The 14416-nt window shown below is 37.4% G+C and overlaps 2 protein-coding genes across 2 annotated transcripts; both read left to right on the forward strand.

Moving 5' to 3' along the window:
- The first annotated feature begins 3005 nt into the window (after positions 1 to 3005).
- Positions 3006 to 6487, forward strand: LOC137628420 (cuticle protein AMP2-like). The gene is made up of 3 exons (XM_068359575.1): positions 3006 to 3135; positions 4633 to 4847; positions 6138 to 6487. Exons 1-3 carry the CDS (start codon positions 3127 to 3129, stop codon positions 6325 to 6327), a joined length of 414 nt encoding a protein of 137 aa, XP_068215676.1. The 5' UTR covers positions 3006 to 3126; the 3' UTR covers positions 6328 to 6487.
- A 5910-nt stretch (positions 6488 to 12397) lies between these two features.
- LOC137628421 (cuticle protein AMP2-like) lies at positions 12398 to 13711 on the forward strand. Its single transcript, XM_068359576.1, has 3 exons — positions 12398 to 12530; positions 12939 to 13144; positions 13356 to 13711. The coding sequence occupies exons 1-3, from the start codon at positions 12522 to 12524 to the stop codon at positions 13543 to 13545; spliced, it is 405 nt and encodes a 134-aa protein (XP_068215677.1). The 5' UTR covers positions 12398 to 12521; the 3' UTR covers positions 13546 to 13711.
- The last annotated feature ends 705 nt before the right edge of the window (positions 13712 to 14416 follow it).

Below are 14416 nucleotides of genomic sequence, written 5' to 3' on the forward strand. Positions count from 1 at the left end.
TATGCTTGCGCATATATGCATATATTTATGCAAATATCTTAGTACGTATAATATATCCTGTATATATATATATATATATATACATACATATATATATATATATATATATACATACATATATATATATATATATATATATATTTATATATATATATATATATATATATATACATTTATATATAGATATACACACACACATATATATATATATATATATATATATATATAGATATTTATATATACATTTATATATAGATATACACACACACACATATATATACATATATATATATATATATATATATATATATACATATATATAGCACATTCTCTGTATCACTCTAATCATCAGTTCAAGCAATGCTAAGTATGGTCAATACTTGTAAGGGTTATTTTCAAGAAATAACAGACGACACCAATATAAAAACCATGGATCAGGTTAGGGGATTAGTAAAATCATCCCTAAATCTTAGAAGAGAATTATAGAAGCAACACCTATCACCTCTCTAAGGAATATTTAGGAGGAAGTGACTATAGTCAATTCTTTTTACTGAGGCAGATTTGCCCCGACTCGCAGCGGGTGCCCTTTTAGCTCGGAAAAGTTTCCTGATCGCTGATTGGTTGGATAAGATAATTCTGACCAATCAGATAGCAGGAAACTTTCCCGAGCTAAAAGAGCACCGCTACGCGTCAGTGCAAATGCGCCTCATTAAACAAAATTGAGTGTAGTTGGGTATAAAACTAGTCGAGATTAGAAGGATTTTGGCGCAAAGTTGTTTGATAGTAAGGAGAAACTGTATGATCTGGTGAAAGATTTTGAAAGTGTTTGTAAGGGACAAAACTTTATAATGAATGTGCGAGTTAAGTTATAGGGGTAAATTTAAACCAAGATGTAAGAACCTCTGAGGTTAATGATGAAGGGCAAAGGAATTGATGCAGTTGATTAGCAAAGGCAATTATATTCCATTTTTTTTAATGAGGCGCAATTTCACCGACTCGCAGAGGTGCCATTTTAGCTCGGAAAAGTTTCCTGCTATCTGATTGGTTAGAATTATCTTGTCCAACCAACCAGCGATTAGGAAACTTTCTCGGAAAAGTTTCCTGTTCTCTGATTGGTTAGAATTATCTTGTCCAACCAATCAGCGATCAGGAAACTTTTCCGAGCTAAAAGGACACCTCCTCTGCGAGTCTGTGTAAATCTGCGTCACTAAAAAGAATTGATTATAGTAGATATAACAATTGTTTAACTAGCTGAGAAAGAAGATAGATTACAGAATTGGTGGAGAAAGAAAGGCAGCAGGGTTCATGCAAAAGACTAGGAGGAGAGTTCTGTTGTTTATGGAAGCCAAGTGGAATTATATGGTGGGATTGTTGAACCAATTCTCCTTTATGGAATTCATAAAAAAAATACTTGAAGCTGTTAAGATTACCAATTTTTACAAGGTACACTGTTACAAAAAAAAAAAAAAAAAAAAAAAAAAAAAAAAAAAAAAAAACGTAATTTTAATTGTAAATTCTCCGTACAAATATACTGTTCTCAACTGTATTTCAGTAAAATACAGGCGACCGTTATTATCTTTCGCGGGTTAGTGGCCGTAATATCACTATATCAATATATCCGTTTTTGAAATAATAAAAATCCTGTAATAAATGTTCCCAGACATTTACCCTTTTCTTCATGCAAATTTTTAACAGAGTATGTGGTATAAGGAGAAACAGTATGATGAGATATTTGGAGTTACATAGTATACACGTGTATGTTTTTAATATATAGGTAAATGGTGACTTATTAGTATCGGTGTTCGACGGGGTGTTTGTGATTCTTCCTTGTCAGCGTATAAAGTTGTTAATTTTATTGAAACTTTTTGCACAATATCATCATCCAGGATCAATATGAATGTTGCTGTAAATATTGAGTGTTTTGATTATTAAGAACGTACATACATTGAATATGTATATATATATATATATATATATATACACACACATATATATATATATATATATATATATTTGCATATACCTCAGTATGATCGAACCATAGTCTTTTCAAATGAAAGTACAAGAGACTATATATATATATATATATATATATACATATATATATGTATATATATATATGTGTGTGTGTGTATATATATATATATATATATATATATATATATATATATAAATTATATATATGGGGAGTTGGTAAGTTAGTGAGATGTATGCTTGTGTCTGCGTGTGTGTGTGTGTGTGTGTACAAACGTATAAATTGGTGATCAATGAAAAATTCTAATCTCTTTACTCAAAATAAGACTGGAGAAAAGGAAATAGATCACATGAGATTGTTTTCTCAAAATATATTTATCCTTAAGAAGCGATATATTAAGAAAAGAATGGGATAGCAGTCAAAGCTACATTCACTCTGTATCTGTTAAAACCCAGAAATACATTCATACATCCTCATACAGTCACAGTGTATATTCTGTTTAATAACAGTTAAGGAAATTTATTTCGATCATACTTCATTCTTCTTTAAACCATACAGTAATTACCTCCTATGTCCAGTGGTTACTATGTACATTCGATAGAAAGCCAAAAACGTAAACACGAAATCAAATACATATCAGTCAGCCAAATGAAACCTTACCCCGGGTCATGTCCTGGTTTGGCCACCTGGGTTCCCAGCTAAACAACCTCCACTGAGGTGACCCTTTTGTACGACCTTATAGGAATCTCGTTCCCCGCTTCTATCTCCGCCTCTTCTTAACCTCCTTGTCTTTTGGTTTTCCCTCCTTCTTCACAAATCTTCCAGTCCTTCTTCCCCTCCTCTCCTTTCCCTCTTCTCTCCCCCCCCCTGCTCCCTCCCTCTCCTCTTCCTCCTTTTAAATCTCTTGCACTTGTCTTGCGGTTTCCCTCCCTCCTGACCCCTTTCGTCTTCTAATAGCCCAACTTCTTTCTCTCTCCCTCTTTCTCCTTTTCCCCCACTCTCCATCCCTCTCACTTCTGATAACCTCTCTCTCTCTCTCTCTCTCTCTCTCTCTCTCTCTCTCTCTCTCTCGTCGACGCCTATCCCGACAGAAGTATAAAAGGACTCAAAGTTCCTCTCCACAGCATCAGTCAGCTGGAAGTCTCCCCAACATGAAGTCAGTAAGTTTTCAGGATGGGGAATTCAAAGAGGATACAGCAGAGGAATCAAAGTGGTGCCTACATTTGCATTCCCGTTGAAAAGGGAATGCATGGGAATGCAGGAAGTGAAATTCTAAAAAGTGATAAATATTGGCCAAATACTAAATTGAGTTTCTTCTGTATCTTATATTCAGAGTCTGAAAAAGTTTCTTTTGAATAATTAATGTGTACACTCGGGCACGCTGTTCTGTCTTGTTTCTCCTTCCTCTTGTTTTGTTAAAGTTTTTATAGTTTATATAGGAGATATTTATTTTAATGCTGTTACTCTTCTTAGAAATTTTATTTTTCCTTGTTTCCTCTCCTCACTGGGCTATTTTCCCTGTTGGAGCCCCTGGGCTTATAGCATCCTGCTGTTCCAACTCTTAAAAATATTCTATTCATCCTTGTATCTTTTTCTCATTGGGCTATTTTCCCTGTTGGAGCCCCTGGGCTTATAACATCCTGCTGTTCCCAACTAGAGTTGTAGCTTAGTAATATTAATAATATTATTTCATCGATTAAAAAGAATTTTCTATAATTATGAGCGATTAATACCTTTTTTCCTAAACATTATTCCGTACTGCCATTAACTTTTCTCTTGAAATACTTTTACCAAATTTTGTTTTCTTCAATATGTTCTTCCAAATTCGCCTTTGATTTCCATCAATGATTACTATTCAGCTCTGTCACTCCCCTTTTTTCTGAAATACTTTTTTTTTTTTTCTAATGAAGATTTTCCTTAAGAAGCTCACCCAAAATTCGTCTTTTGCTCCTTTCTCCTAAAATACCTTATCCAAAAATGAAGATAATCTTTAAGAACTTCCCCCAAAAATTCCCTTTTCACTCCCTTCTGAAATACCTTTCCCCCCAAAAAGGAAGATTTCTTGAAGAACTTCCCATAAAATCCATCATTCCCTTCCTTCTGAATTATTTTTTTCCAAAAAATAAAGATTGCTTTAAAGATCTTCCCCCAAAAGTTTTACTTTCCCTTCTTTCTGAAATACCACTCCCCCAAAAATAAAGATTTCCTTAAAGATCTTCCCCAAAAAATTCTACTTTCCCTTCCTTCTGAAATACATTTCCCCCCCCCCCAAGGAATGAAGATTTCCTCAAAGAACTTCCCCTAAAATCCATCATTCCCTTCCTTCTGAATTAATTATTTCCAAAAAATAAAGATTTCCTTAAAGATCTTCCCCAAAAAATTCTACTTTCCCTTCCTTCTGAAATACATTCCCCCCCCCCCAAGGAATGAAGATTTCCTCAAAGAACTTCCCCTAAAATCCATCATTCCCTTCCTTCTGAATTAATTATTTCCAAAAAATAAAGATTTCCTTAAAGATCTTCCCCAAAAAATTCTACTTTCCCTTCCTTCTGAAATACCTATCCCCCAAAGAATGAAGATTTCTTCAAAGAACTTCCCCCTAAAATCCATCATTCCCTCCCACCAATGACTCCTCTCTCCCCCCTTCCCCCCTACAGATGATCGCCCTCTTGTGCCTGGCCTCTATGGCCCTCGCCGCTCCCCAGACTGGCACCCTGACGCCGGACCACTACGCCAAGACCATTCGCGACGAAAGAGTCGACCAAGGGGACGGCAACTTCAACTACGTCTTCGCCGCCGACAACGGCATTGAGACGGAAGTCGTAGGAGCCCCTGGACCCGAAGGAGCCGTCACTATGAGAGGATACTACGTGTGAGTGATCTGAAATTATACCTCGTATTTCTCCTAGCGTTAATAGATTCAATTCTTCAAAGGAAACTTTGATGTTACTAAGGGTTGTGGTGGCCGATGCGGTAACGTCCCAGACTGGTGAACGCCAGACTGAGGTTCGATTACCGCTCAAGCTAGTTAGTTTCTTTGGTCGCAACCTCACTATCCTTGTGAGCTAATGATGGGGGGTTTGGGGGAACCTATAGGTCTAACTGCCGAGTCATCAGCAGTAATTGCCTGGCCCTCCTTGGTCGTAGCTTGGGTGGAGAGGGGGCTTGGGTGCTGATCGTATGTATATATGGTCAGTCTCTAGGGAATTGTACTGCTTGCTAGGGCAATGTCACTGGCCTTTGCCCCTGCCATTCATGAGCGACCTTTTAAACTTTTAAGGGAAATTGCTACGTGCATTTTTACTAGATTTTTTCTTTCTTATTTATTTTTCATCAGTTGGTTTTGAACGTTATAAATAACTACATAATTTACATATTAATCTCCAATAGCTATCTACAGCGCTAAAACAATACTGATGAAATATTGATAAATACGAGAAAAAATGATTTCTGAGCTATGTAGATCACTACATAATTTACTTGTAAATCTCCGTTTTAGTCCTCTAAAAGCCTAGCATCTACTTCACTCTATATGTCCAATCTACTCCAAACCCATACCATAAGATAAGGACTCGACTTATTAAACATTTGAATCCAGGACTGACCACTTTAAGACAAATAGAAAAAACTCCACTTATCAAATTTTTTTATTCCAGAACTATCCACCTTAAGCCAAAAGCCACTTTTAAAACATTTGAATCCAGAACTGATCACTTTAAGCCAAATTGGAAAAACTACTTTTTAAACATTTGAATCCCGAACTGACCACTTTACGTCAAACTGGAAAACTCCACTTTTTAAACATTTTAATCCAGAACTGACCACTTTAAGCCAAATTGGAAAAACTCCACTTTTTCAACATTTGAATCCAGAACTGATCACTTTAAGCCAAATTGGAAAAACTCCACTTTTTCAACATTTGAATCCAGAACTGATCACTTTAAGCCAAATTGGAAAAACTCCACTTGTATACATTTGAATCCAGAACTGACCCCTTTAAGCAACATTGGAAAAACTCTACTTTTTAAACATTTGATCCACAACTGACCACTTTAAGCCAAATAAAAAAAAAACCTAACTCATAAAACATTTGAATCCAGAACTTCAACTCGACTAACCTAGCCATTTCTTTAACTCAACTAACAAACCTATTTCTTTCCAGACTGCCCCTGGAATCAGGCGGACTCGCCCGCGTCGAGTTCGTGGCCAACGAAGCCGGCTTCCAGCCCCAGAGCGACCTCCTGCCCACCCCCCACCCCCTCCCCGAACACGTCCACGAACTCATTCGCATCGCTGAAGAATTTGAACGCCAGGGAGTCAAGTTCAACGACCAAGGCGAACGCATTAACTAAAGACTCGCGATCCAGATGTTCCAGTTGGGAAGAGACGGTACAAGCGCTGTTAATATGGTCTCGATTTCCTGTTACTTCCGAAGGGTGTAAATGCTTGTGTGTGTGTGATGGAAATGTAAATATATATATAAATACATATTCTCTTCAGTCATTATGAAAATATTTCGTTTTATTTCTCTTTGATTTATGGTCATACATACATGCATACATATACCAAGGCACTTCCCCCAATTTTGGGGGGGTAGCCGACATCAACAAATGAAACAAAACAAAAAAGGGGACCTCTACTCTCTACGTTCCTCCAGCCTAACAAGGAACTCAACCGAGTTCAGCTGGTCATAGATGGCTAATATCCATATATTTTTTAATGTTTTTATTTTATATCTGATCACATAGATTAGGACTGTCAAGTGTATCTTATTCATGCTGGTTCAATGGCAGTAAATAAGATGCTAATATGTTAAATTATCATATAACATTCTATCATCAGAAAAAAAGGACAAAATTCAATTGGTTGAATCGCTGGAACTTTAGAAGTCCAAACTTTGCGCAGATCAATCTTGTTGAGTTTATTGCTACAAGTCTCATAACTTTGTTATTTTTCATCATTTGTCCAAGTTTCTTTTCATTACTGGGCTTGTAACTCGGTTTGTAACGATGATAATAAGCATAACAATAATATGGAGACTATATAACCACTGAGGATACTGAGGCCTCAAATCTTAAAAGTAGACTGAGATGGTCTGGACATGTTCTGGGAATGATGGAGAATCAGTCAGAGGGTCAGAGTTAGTAAGGTGACCACCACGGGAGGCTATTTACCCTCGGCGCGTAAATCCCTCCTTTTATGGAATTAAAGGAGGAACACAGAACCATTAGAAAAATCTATGAGGTGAATACAAAAGTAGTCTATTGGAAACGTACTTGCCTTGCGATCACCTAGATCCGGGTTCGATACCCGTTCAAACTCGATAGTTTCTTGTAGTGTCTGCAACCTCAACATCAGTGAGCTAAGGATGGTGAGTTTGGAGAGCCTATGGGTCTACCTTTGGAGTCAGCAGCAGCCATTGCCTGGCCCTCGCTGGTCCTAGATTAGATGGAGAAGGCACTTAGCCCTGATCATAGGAATATATGGTCAGTCTCTAATTCGTCTAGGGCATTGTCCTGCTAGAGTATTGCTGTGGCCTGATTGGTAACGTCTATGCCTGGTGTTTGCCAGTTGGGGGTTCGAGTCCCGCTCAGAATCGTTAGTGCCATTAGTGTCTGCAACCTTACCTTCCTTGTGGGTTAAGGTTGTGGGGTTTGGGGGAGCCTATAGATCTATCTGCTGAGTCATCAGAAGCCACTGCCTGGCCCTCCCTGGTCCTAGCTTGGGCGGAGAGGAGGCTTGGGCGCTGATCATATAATATATGGTCAGTCTCTAGGGCATTGTCCTGCTTGCTAGGGCAATGTCACTGTCCATTGCCTCTGCCATTCATGGGCGACCTTTAAACCTTCAAACTGTCCCTTGTCTTTGTCATTTATGAGTGCTGTGTGTGTGTGTGCGTGTACAGTAGACCTTAAAGTTTTCAAGAAACAGGTTTTAAAGTTAAAATCTAAATTTCTATTGCAGATTCTTATCTCATAATCTATTTTTCATCTCTTTATTTGCTGTTTCTTTTCTTATCTATTATATTTAATATCTATAATATTTTTCCTTCCAAATTTAATCAGACGAGCTCTATAAAAGTCAAAGTTGACTCACTGGACTGGTGAATCTCTTCCCTCTTAATTATAATATACAAAAGACCCCAAGAGGGATGACTCTAACCCAGGACAATGGTAGACCATGGTACACAGGCTATGGCACCACCCTACACAGGTTAAAAAAAAAACCGTAATTCTAATCGGAAATTCCCGGCAAAAATAAACTGTTTTCAGCCGTATTTCAGTAAAATGCAGGCGACCGTAGTTGTTACCCTTCTTTGTTATTATCTTTTACGGGTTGGTGACCGTAATACCACTCCTTTACGTCAATATATCCGTTTTTTAAAACGGTAAATGTCTGGCAACATTTATTCCAGGATTTTTTAAGGTTTTTTAACGGCAGTTTCAATAGTGTAGATTAGAAAAATATAATTTATTTAATTTGAAATAGGCGAATTAGAATCAAATACTCTCTCCTCTCTCTCTCTCTCTCTCTCTCTCTCTCTCTCTCTCTCTCTTTTTTTTTTTTTTTTTTTTTTTTTTTTTTTAGAAACCTTAACAATAACAAGGGGGTGTGGCTTCAAAAGCTTTTAAGGGAAGGTAGGTTCGATTGGTGGACTGCTAATCTGACGTTGAAACTTTGGTTCGTTTTAATTCAGTACTTGATAAGCTGGTTATCGAGTTAAATGATTTAAATATTTGTGGTTTCTGAACCAGTAGGACAATGAAAAGCTTTAAATTCCACTCATGAATGGTAGAGGCAAGGGACAGAGCCATTGCTCTATCAAGCAGGACAATGCCCTAGAGACTGACCATATATACAATTGATCAGCACTTAAGCCTACCCTCCACCCAAGCTATGACCAAGGAGGGCCAGGCAATAGCTGCCCGTGCCTCAGCAGCTAGATCTATACGCTTCCCTAAAGCCCCCAATCATAGATCATAAGAATCGTGAGGTTGCAGCGAGCAAAGAATCTAACGAGTTTTGAGCGGGACTCGAACCCCAGTCTGGTGATCACCAGTCAGGGACGTTACCACGTAGGCCACGTAGAGTTTGAAAGCTCAAAAAATGGCTGTAGCAAATAACATTTAATGACAACAAAATTCCTACTTGATTTGTCGTTTTAAAAGATCCTTCGTGTCTTAAATATCTGATCCTTCAAATCCTAAAATAAGACCTTGGCTGTCCTGAGCTCTAAGCTAACAGCAAAATGACGGGAAATATTATTATTATTATTATTATTATTATTATTATTATTATTACTATTATTATTATTATTATTATTATTATTATTATTATTATTATTATTATTATTATTATTATTCACTTACTATGATGCTGGATATCTCAGATGACTGATGCTGCTAAACTTCTGATGTTTTGTAAATGTTTTTGGATTGATGTTGAAGATTACATTTTGTCTTTGACATTGGAGTGACTTTCTGCAATTGCAATGAGCGCGAAGGTAAAAAAATTAATTGTTGATTTATTTGGTGTTTTTATGATTAAGCGCAAGTACAAACGAACAACGGTTTGATTTTGGAGTGACCTCAATTGAAAAGCAGATTACAGTGCAGTAGTTAACCCCTTAATTGAAGAAGAATTGTTCTGTTATCTTTATGCTCTCTGGTGTCTGAGGAAAGAAGAGAAAGTAGGCCAGACTATTCGACGTATGTATAGGCAAAGGAAAAATGAGCTGTAACCAGAGAGAGATACAAATCTAGAAATATTTTGCTACTTTAAAGGTTTAAAGGCCGCTCATGAATGACATTGCCAAGGGATAGTGACAATGTCGTTGCTAGCAGGACAATGCCGTAGAGACTAAGTATAGTCAATTCTTTTTAGCGAGGCAGATTTGCACCGGCTCGCAGGGGTGCCCTTTTAGCTCGGAAAAGTTTCCTGTTCGCTGATTTGTTGGACAAGATATTTCTAGCCAATCAGAGAGCAGGAAACGTTTCTGAGCTAAAAGGGCTCCCGCTGCGGTCGGTGCAAAATGCGCCTCATTAAGAAAATGTACTATATATACATATGATCAGCGCCCATGGTCCCACTCCACCCAAGGTAGGACCAGGAAGAGCCAGGTAATGGCTGGTTATGACCTATAGGCTTCTCAAAAACACCCAATCCTTACCTCACCAAGATGGTGAGGTTGCAGGCAGTGCAAGAAACTGACGAACTTGAGCGTGACTCGAACCCCAGTCCGACCGATCACCAGGCAAGGACGTTTCGAATAGGCCAACATAATACTCTAGGGGTAGCATCTCAAAGGGTGGCTGGTGTCTTGGCCAACCTTTACCTCCTAAGTTTCAGGATGTTGAAACTTCTCTTCAACTTCCAGATGTTATACGATCACCATGCAAGGACGTTTCGAACAGTCCACCACAATGCTCTAGTGGTAGCATCTCAAAGGGTGGCTGTTGCCTTGGTCAACCTTTACCTCCTAAGTTTCAGGATGTTGAAACTTCTCTTTAACTTCCAGATGTTATAATCAGGAATGTGTTTCCAATTACTGTCCAACATCAGATGTTTAAGTTTACGTAAGATTTTTTGTGAACATATTTGAATAACAGTTTGTTATATAGATTTATTTAAGGGCTATTTGCATAAATTCTTTTACCGACTTTTTAATAGAAACACATTCTATGAATCTCTAAAAATTTTCTTTATTTTTTATATTACTTCTTTTAATAATTCTTTAAACCATTTTTTTTCTTCTAAATTTCTTATTTCATTTTTGTGTGTGTTTGAACATTATAATAAGTAGGTATTGAAAGGGTCAAATGGAGAGATGAAATAGTACATATATCAATAAAAACATTCATGTATATAAATGAGTATGTGTATATATATATATATATATATACATATGTATATGTATGTACATGTATGTATATACTGTATATACATACATATATATATATATATATATGTGTGTGTATGTGTGTATATGTATATATTAATATAAATATATACAAGAATGTATAGGAATATACATATATATATAATATATATATATATGTATATATATGTATATATGTGTGTGTATGTATATGCATATATTTATATAAACATATACAAGAATTTATTGGAATATATATATATATATATATATATCTACATATATATATTATTATATATGTAAGCGTATATATTTATATAAAGTTATATAAGAATATATATAATAATGTATATATATATATATATATATAGATATACATATATGTATATATATATATATATATATGTGTGTGTGTGTGTGTGTGTGTGTGTGTGTGCATAAAACCATAACAGTACTCTTTTAGATTCTCTCTCTCTCTCTCTCTCTCTCTCTCTCTCTCTCTCCTAGATCAACTCACACCTAGTCTAAATATATTACACCCGTGGGACCTACAACTTCCTCCCAAAGAACTTGCTAAGATACTAAATGACTGAACTTTCTGGCGTCGCCCTATTCCATGGAAAAAGTTCTATGGCAAAGAGGAAATAAAAGTGTACTCTTGTTTCTTCAAAAGTCTTTAGGGGTGGTGTTGCAAGCCTTACACCTTTTTATTCTCCGTAGTAATCCAGTGGCCTGATAATATCCATGAGTTCCATTGTGATACAGTACTGACATAAGTAATACTGACCCTTTCTTTTGGTGACGTTAATTAGCAATATTCTACGATAAATGATTTATTAGGCCTTGGAATCTATTCCCAAACATTTACCATTAATAGTTGAGTGATTCATTTCCAATGCTTCATTTAATAACTTTTTATGGCATTACCGGACGTTTTGGCGTATTTGACTTACTTTTTTAGGTATTAGGTGTAATAAGGGAACATAGATTAACTCTTCAAGAAAATGAGTCCAGACCAAAAAAGAAAGAAAGAGGAAATAGAAAACCAACTGTTGTTTTCCTTCCCCAAAAATAACAAAAGTTATTTCATTAATCTGACTTACCAAAAATTAATCTTATTCAAAGTTGATGTAAAAGCATAGCATATTCATGACTCACCTATGCATTAATTTATTCTCTTTTTTTCAACATCATGAAAAGTTAATAACAGAATCAGATATCTTAACGAAAGATGAATTAGAGAAATAGAAATCTTAAGAAATAGCTTATTCGGTAAAGAAGAAACACAAGAACTTTATAGAATAAGTATTGATTGTTAATAATGTGATTCCGGTTCTGAAGGATTCATTAGCATTAAAAATTCCCCCTTTCATCGCTAATATAGGACTCACGGGAAATACAGGTTTCTGTTTGGTCAAGACATCTCCTGAGGTCATGTAAGCCTTGTCTTCAGGCCTGAAGTAGATGACCTTCTGAAAAGTGGTCCTTGTAGAATGTTGCTTTTTGATCTCCTAAAGGAACATAAATCCCTCTCTCCCCATTTCCCTACCTCCTCCCCATCCCTCTTTCCTTCCCAAATCCCTCAACCCATCTCAAGCCTCCTGAAGGAGGTATAAAAGGACCCGAGACTCATCTTGGCAGCATCAGTCATCTGAGATATCCAGCACCATGAACTCAGTAAGTGAAACACGAAATTCCTATATGTCAGCTTCAAATTCAGGACTTCCAGGGTGATATTCTAAGATACTGGGGAGTTAATTCTTTTGAATCAAGGGTCTTATTCCTACAAATTGAATGGGAATTTCTTTAAGGCTAAAAATGTCATATCTAACAGCCCAAAGTTCATAATTATGCAAATTATTGGGCCATACTCTTAAAGATGGGGAATTTTATAACTATCAAAATAAAAAAGCAAATTCTCTTTAATTATGAAGAATAATAGAGTTTGAAGGCTTCAAATAATGTTAAATAGTTTTTTATCCACTGGTTTTAAGCTTAAGGGAATACCTTTCCTGAATTAATGAATCAAATATCCAATTAACTCTTAATCAACCGTAAACATTTTCTTCCTCTTCTTTCTCGTAGGCGATCATTGCCTTCTTCGGTATCCTGGCCGTGTCCCTGGCCTCTGCACAGACCCAGGACCGCGTCGTGGCCCTCCTTCGGGATGACAGAGTCGACCAGGGTGATGGTAACTTCAACTACGCCTTCGCCGCCGACAACGGCCTCGAGATGGAGGTGGTGGGCGCCCCTGGAGCCGAGGGTGCCGTCGGCATGAGAGGATTCTACGTGTGAGTGATTTGTCAAAGGAGGATCTGGAACGTTCGTCTTGCTTTGACTTGTGTCTGTTTACATTTCATGAAATACCTAATCTATAAGAAAATAACATTTCATGAAATAAAGAATGACACTAATAGTTTAACTTGAATTTCAGGAACTGTTTTCCGATAGCAAATCTAAATGAATTGCTTGAGCACAAATAAAGATTTCGTTCCTTTCCAGACTTCCCCTGGAAAGCGGAGGAGTGGCCCGAGTGGAATTCGTGGCCGATGCCGCTGGATTCCAGCCTTCCAGCGATATCCTGCCAACGCCTCATCCCCTTCCAGAACACGTCTTCGAACTCTTGGAAATCGCCGAGGAATTCCGCCGACAGGGAGTTCAGTTCGACAACCAGGGACGTCGTCTCAACTAGACGTTATGACGTTCCAGATGATCCAGTTGTGAAGGAGGCGTTCCAGGAACTGTTCCAGACGTTCCAGGGACTCCACTTCTTAACCTAACCAAGGCTCTGTTAAAGGTGTAAATGCGGGTGTGATGTTATTTTAAAAATGCGAAAATATATTTCATGTTCAAACTTACGTCATTTGTGATATTTCTTATGATTTCCTGGAATTATAATATAAGGTAACGGTTCAATGCTGGAAAACTGCAATTTCAAACTGGGAGTCATGCCATGTTTTAAGGATCCAGGTAGAGAAACTGGAATATCAGCAAATCAACTATGGATTCCAGGGGATTTCCTAATAACATTTTCTAAGGTTTAAGTGGCATTGCCCTATCAAGCAGGACAATGCCATAGAGACTGACCACAGTGCCCAAGCACCATTTCCACCCATGCTAGGACCAAGGAGGTCCAGGCACTGGCTGCTGATGACTCAGCAATAGACCTATAGGCTCCCCTAAACCCCCCATCCTAAGCTCATAAGGATGGTGAGGTTGCAGCAACCAAAAGAACTAGCAAATTTGAGCGGTACTCGAACCAAAGTCTGGCGATCACCAGGCAATGACGTTACCAATAGGCCACCAAAACCTTGCATAATGATTAATGATTATTCCTGAACTGTTTCCACATGACTTTTTCAAAGTATTACGGCATAACTTTCATAACAAATGTTATTGTCACGTACACCCTGCTTGTGGTCACGTGAAGGAACCCTGGTCACCAGCTCGCTTGAGGGGAATGCGATTTATCAGCATCCACCGGAGAAGAGGTTGTCTCCATGCCAAATTGCCAACGAATGGTTTTCTGCCTCCCACCTTGTCTTGCAGATTTTGTTGGGGGG

Source organism: Palaemon carinicauda, chromosome 36, assembly GCF_036898095.1.
Source record: "Palaemon carinicauda isolate YSFRI2023 chromosome 36, ASM3689809v2, whole genome shotgun sequence".
NCBI lineage: Eukaryota > Metazoa > Arthropoda > Malacostraca > Decapoda > Palaemonidae > Palaemon > Palaemon carinicauda.